The sequence below is a fragment of the Rousettus aegyptiacus genome, unplaced genomic scaffold, assembly GCF_014176215.1.
Source record: "Rousettus aegyptiacus isolate mRouAeg1 unplaced genomic scaffold, mRouAeg1.p scaffold_m13_p_1, whole genome shotgun sequence".
NCBI classification, from domain to species: domain Eukaryota; kingdom Metazoa; phylum Chordata; class Mammalia; order Chiroptera; family Pteropodidae; genus Rousettus; species Rousettus aegyptiacus.
In genome coordinates this window covers 38996996-39002995 of record NW_023416284.1, presented here as the reverse complement: position 1 = coordinate 39002995, position 6000 = coordinate 38996996, and the positions used below count along the sequence as shown (strand labels likewise).

Sequence of the window (6000 nt, the reverse complement as noted above, 5' to 3'; positions counted from 1 at the left end):
CCCTACTTCATCTGGCTAACTCCTCTCATCTTTAGACCATGATTAAATTCCATTCCTTGGAGAAGCAGTCTGATGCTTAAGACTGGGTTAGGCCCACCACTGTTTTTTTCTCAACATACCCTACATTTTCTTTCCTAGCACTTCTGAACAAATTGTAATTAATTACGTATGTAATTAGTCCTCAAGTGTTAGGCAGAACCTTGTCATTTGCAAATGATGGAAAAACAACTCAAATTAGCTGAAGCAAAAAGGGGGAATAGATTCTGCAGCTGGAAAGGGTGTAGAGTGTATCTCAAGAATGGAAAGACAAACTGTCTGCTGCTACCAGGGCCTCAGGGCTTGGACCCCAAGCCTCCACATATCCAGCTCCTCTATCTCTTCATTTCTAAACTCTGCTTGTTTCTGCATGGCCTCCTTTTCTGCTACTGCTGATGTGGAGGGAATATAGCTACTGATATCTCCAGGTTCACAGCCTTATAACTATTGGAAAAAATACCGATTGACCTGTGTGAATCATATGCCTACTTCTAGTACTATCACCAGGGAGGACAGGGAGAGGGCTACTCGTTGTTCTTGCTCATCCAGCTCAGTAGAAAGCAGGGCACACTACCACTGATAGGTCCCAACGTCACATGACTTGAAGGGGCCGTGCTACTCTTCAAAGGAAATGTCAGGGAGAGGTCAGGTACAACATTTCTGTCTTGTTTTATGGTACATCTCTCAAAAATATTTAGATATTACCTATTATGTGTCAGATATTATTTTAGGTAATAAGGGATATGAAAGTAAATAAATATATTAAGTCCTTGCTTATACCACAGCTTCTATTGCAATGGAGGAGATAGACAATAAGCATTTTAATAATCATAAACGTGTCAGGTAGTGAAATGTGTTCTGGGAAAAAACAGAGGAGGATACAGAAGATAGAACATGCTGAGAGGACACCGTATTCTATAGGGTGATTAGAGACAGCAGTGTGGAAAATGGCACTGGCAGCTGTCAGATGGTGACAGATCTGTCTCTGAGACTGTGAACTAAGTCCTCATCCAGGCCTGCTTGCTTCCCTCCCGCCATCTTTTTCTTCTTCCCTCCCTCCCTTTTCCCTTCTCTCTCTCCCTCTCTTCCTTTCTTCCTTCCTAGTTTTTCTTAAAATGTGTTCTTTAGACTATGTGTCAGAATGCACAGTGGGGGAGGGTACTTGTTAAAAATGCAGGTTCTCCGGCCTCTGCAAGACCCACAGATTTGGAATCTCTGGGGTGAGGCCTAAGACGGTATCTTTAACAACTTCTCCAGGCAGTTCTTATGCACAAGTTTGAAAACTAGTATCTGAGACAATAGAGAGATAAGAGAGGCTCTGAACAGGGAAAAACGTTGATCTCATTTGTATTTTAGAAAGATAGGTCTGGAGGCTACATGGAGGATGGGCTGGGGGCGCCTAGAGACTGGGAGGTTGTGGAGGTCTCAGAGACAGAGAATATGTAGCTGGAGGAGGTGGAACAGAAGAGGAAATTTTGGCGGTGGGTCAGCAGAAATTGGTGCTTGGTAGGGTATAGGGATGAAGGAGAGGGCGCTATTCCAAGGCTCTCAGTGCTCTGAGATATTGGGACCAGGAACAAAGAACTGTGGACGTCACTGACATTACATTTCTTTCTTTATATTCAAGAAGCGATTTTAGAGTCATATATTACCATGGTGTTATTTTGATTTTTCAGCAGATGAATAAAGTCTTTGTTTCTTTTCCTCCTCCTCTTCCTAGTATTTCTTATTTTTTGAGTTTCTGGACCTTTTATTTATTTTTATTTATTTTTTATTTTTTTGGACTTTTAATGACTGAAACAAAAATGATCTCAAACCACAGCTTCTGGAAGAGCATTTTTGCCAGTCTCATACCTCTCTTCAAACTTCCCCCTGGTCTCCCTTTGGGCCTTGTATTTTGGAGGAGGGTCTCTGAAGACATTCTTGTTAGCAACAGTGTTGTTCAAGAAGATATCCATGGAGTACTTTGTGGACCCGAGATATTGTAGTTATAACTTTTAAGAAAAGATTTGATATTTGGTCTCTTGGCAAGTTTCTTCTTGCCCATGGCAGCCGCAGCTGTCACTTTGCAGGGATGGCAGTCAGTTCTAGCTACCAGAGTATGGTTATAGGGGCAGTCTGAGGCTCTAGCATTAATGTTATTATTCATGATGACCACTTTGCATCTGGAGTAGCATCCAGCCAGGACCAGGACCACCTTCTCAATTTTCATAAACTTTCCTATTTCGACAGTAGCCACTTGGGCCTACAGCAGAAAGGAAAAAAAAAAAAAAAAAAAAAAAAAACTGGACTTTTTATTGAAAGAGGTTGATAGTAACTACTTGTCTTTTTAAATTCTGTTTCTTATATAATTCATTGCCGAGGGTAGACCAGAAGGAGCCAGGTACTCTGTGACATAGGAGCGAGAGATAGTGAATGATACTGAAAGAGCTAAGAGACTTGATGGATTAAGAACATGGTTGCCAGAAGTCTTGGTTGTTCTACTGGGAATCTTGGGCAAAGTTGGTTGTTCTGTTGGGGGGGGGGGGGTTCTTATTTCCTCACATATGTACAGAATCCTATAGGCTAACAGATGATATTTCCTTATCTTCCTTTACTTCCCCACCCCAAACTCCAATGAGGGTGCCCTAAGTATAACTAGCTGATGTTTGGGTATGAAGATTATATGAGACAACTTGAGTGAAATTCTTGGCTCTCAGTATAATCCATACATTTTTTTTTTTCTGTGAAGGATGCTGAGCAGGTATTATTGGCCTTATTTTACATGCTCAGAGATCATACCACCCAGATGAAGATTTGTATTCAAATCATGGCCAGATGGGTTCTAAAGTTTGTGTGTTTTTCACCTCTGGGCAGGTGAAGGCTGGGCAGGGTTTCAGGACCTCAGTTAAATAGACTGGAGTTGGAGATGACTTCTGTTCCAGGGAGGAAGACCATACTAGTTTGAGAAGCTGAAGTCACAGTCTGATCTTTCTCTTGACGGCCCTACCCAGGCCACAGACTACAGACCCTATGCTCATCAGGGACAAAATCTAAATTCTCACTGATATTTGTTGAATAGCTCAGACGCGCTATGGTTAGCTGTCTTATAAATTATGGAACATCCTAACTGAGTTAGGCCTGAGGCATAAATAACAAAGACTCTCCACCCGGTGACAGCAAAAACACAGGAATGGTGGCAGAAAAGGAGACCATCTTCCTCTTTCAGGAGAGGGTTAACTGTGTGGAGGCCAGGACAAAAGCAGAGGAGAAGGGGCTAGGCAGGAAGGAATTGCAGGCAGAGGGGATGACAAAGCAAAGGGAAACCAGCCCTGGGGAATGACCTCATTCATTTTCATGGCTTTTTCAAGCAGAAGCTTGGTTCACTGTTGGACGTGATGACTCAGAGGTATCTGTGGGGCATCCAGTGGAAGTATCAAGAGAGCAGCTGAGCACACGGGTTACCACTCCACTGGGAAGGTATGGGAAGAAGCTGTAGCTGCAGTATTTAATAACGCATAAATGACTGGTAGCTAAAACCACGAGTAAAACAAAGTGTAGAGTGAGGAAAGAAGAAAAAATGGGAAAGCATGGAATACCAGCATTTAGTACCTAAGGAAAAGATGACTGGCCATACAGACTGAGACAGAAAAGTTAGAAACAGAAGAAAAAGTCCTACCAGAGCTTGGTGAAGACTGGGATCCTGAAGGAGGGGGACACACCCACTGCCAGATGTGGGGAAAGGAAACAGGGAGAAAGCAGGACAATAAAAAATACCCTGACTGCTCTTTCCTTCTGCTCACCAATCTCCCATTGGATGAACGCAATCTGAAGTTGAGCAGCAAGGTGTCCCAAGTGATGAGATACAGTCTCAAACTCTCAAAGATATGAGTCCTTGTGTTATTTCCTGTATTCTGGAGATGAGAGTTTCAAGAAGGGAGGAGTGCTCATGAAATAGTGTGAAATGATACTGAATATCCTTCACTGAAAGTGTTTGATGACTTTGGAGCAAGACGTTTCAGTGGCATGATTGGAGCCAAAGCTAGATTACTGGGTGGGGAGAAAGCAGGGACTGTGAAATCACTTTATTTTTTAAGAGATTTGACTGAGAAGGGAATGGTGGGTCATTTAGGGCATGCAGAGAATATACATTTTTATATATACCTCCTAATATACCTCCTAATGTTTGAGTGTCCAGGCTAGACTTAGGTTCTTTTCTCAACCTACGCTCAACCATTCTTATACCATTAAATGCCATCTATATGAAGGCGAACCCACTCATATCTCTCTCGCAAACCCAGATTCATAGACATCTCAAATTCAACAAGCCAGATGGAACTTTCCCTCCTAAATCTGCCTGTTTGCAGCCTCCTCCATCTCAATGTACGGCATCTTCATCCTTTCTTTAATCTCTTCCGAAACCATGGAGTTTTCCGTGGTTTTTCTTTCTCCCGTCTGCCACTATCAATATCTCAGAAAGTCCCGTTGGCTCTGCCTTCCATATTCAGAATGCTACTACTTCTCACCATCTCGACTTCTGTCACCCTCCTCATAGCCATCATCCTTGCATGGGTTAGTTCATTAGACTCTTATACTAGCTCTGCCTTTCCTTGCCCCCTTATAGTCTCTTTTCAACACAGCAGCAAGAATGATCCTTGAGAAATGCAAGTCAGATTATGGTGTTTCTCCACTCAAAATCAGACCATGGACCCCAGTGGTCTACATGATCTATCCCCTCAACCTTTCCTCTGACATCACCTTCTACTACCCTTATCCACACTCATTCCATTTAGACTTCACTGACCTCTGTGCTGTTCTTCAAAAACTCTAGGAAGCTCCTGCCGTGGGGCATTTTCTTGGCTCTCCCTTCTGCCTAGAATGTTCTGCCACTAGCTGTGCATGTGGTTAGCATCCTTACTTCCTTGCAATTTCTTATCAAATATCACCGTCTCAGTGAGTACCCTGCCTACCCTATTAAAGTCACAACCTATCCACGGTTCCCCTTTCCCACACTCCTGGCCCTCCTCACCTGCCTTCCTTTTCATTCATGGGCTATTTTTTACTAGGAGTAGTTGGGACCACCCATATGAAGTACCCGCCAAATGTGTAATCCTGCATCTTCTTGAGAGAAGCCTTCCAGTCTGGCTGGCGCCCTGGGTGCGAATGAAAAAGGCAGGGGTGTGGGAGGCCCGTTTTGGCTGCTCAAGCTCTGCTTTCTCACACAGCCTACAACCTCATTATCCACACGCAGGAGCGCAGGCAATCGCCTCAGGGTATGAGAGTCAGCTTGCAAAGAGGAGCTCTTGTGAGTCAGACAGTATGCTGAGACAGAGCTGGCAGGCAGCGGGAGGGGCCAGTCCTGCTTTCTTGATGTCATCAACAGGAAGGGGGTTGGGCAGCCACAGAGCGAGAATCAATTCTTCTATGGAGTGAGATGCTTGCAATTTAGAGCTCACAGAAAGTTCCTGACTTTCTTCTACTACCCAGGAAAGTGCTCCTGTTTTGGGGGCATAGTGTCAGTTCAACAAACATTTGTGCTAAATCTTAGACAGAGGTGTGAGTAGGGGAGAGGAGAGAGTGGGGGTTGGGAACTAATATGGTCCCTGCCTTTAGGGAGCTCTCGTTTGGGGCAGGGGGAGGAGGAGAGCAGGCAGGAAAATTCCTTCAACTTTGTGTTATCAGTAAGTGCTATGATCAGGTAAGCACAAGCACTAGGAAACCCACATGGGGAAGGGATGCCTGTTCCAGACTTAGAGGGAAGACATGGTGGAGGAAGTGACCTTTAAACTGAATCTTAACTTATTCATTCATTCATTCATTCAACCAGTACTTGCTGAGGATCAGCCATATGCAAAGAGGCACTATGTTAAGTTCAGGGGGAATAGTCAAGAATCAAAAAATTTCTTTTGATCTCAAGGTACTTAGAGTCTGGTAGAGAAGACAGATATAATAAGTATACTAAAAAATAAATTTAAAATAAAAACT

At 43.6% G+C, this 6000-nt stretch overlaps 1 protein-coding gene across 1 annotated transcript in view; it reads right to left on the bottom strand.

Annotated features, from left to right (window-relative positions):
• Positions 1-1819: 1819 nt before the first annotated feature.
• LOC107518336 (60S ribosomal protein L27-like) overlaps positions 1820-6000 on the bottom strand; it is a 138115-nt gene continuing 133934 nt past the window's right edge. Inside the window, 2 exon segments of the mRNA XM_036232385.1 lie at positions 1820-2017; positions 2020-2281. Coding sequence (XP_036088278.1) covers positions 1848-2017; positions 2020-2281 — 432 coding nt within the window. The 3' untranslated portion in view covers positions 1820-1847.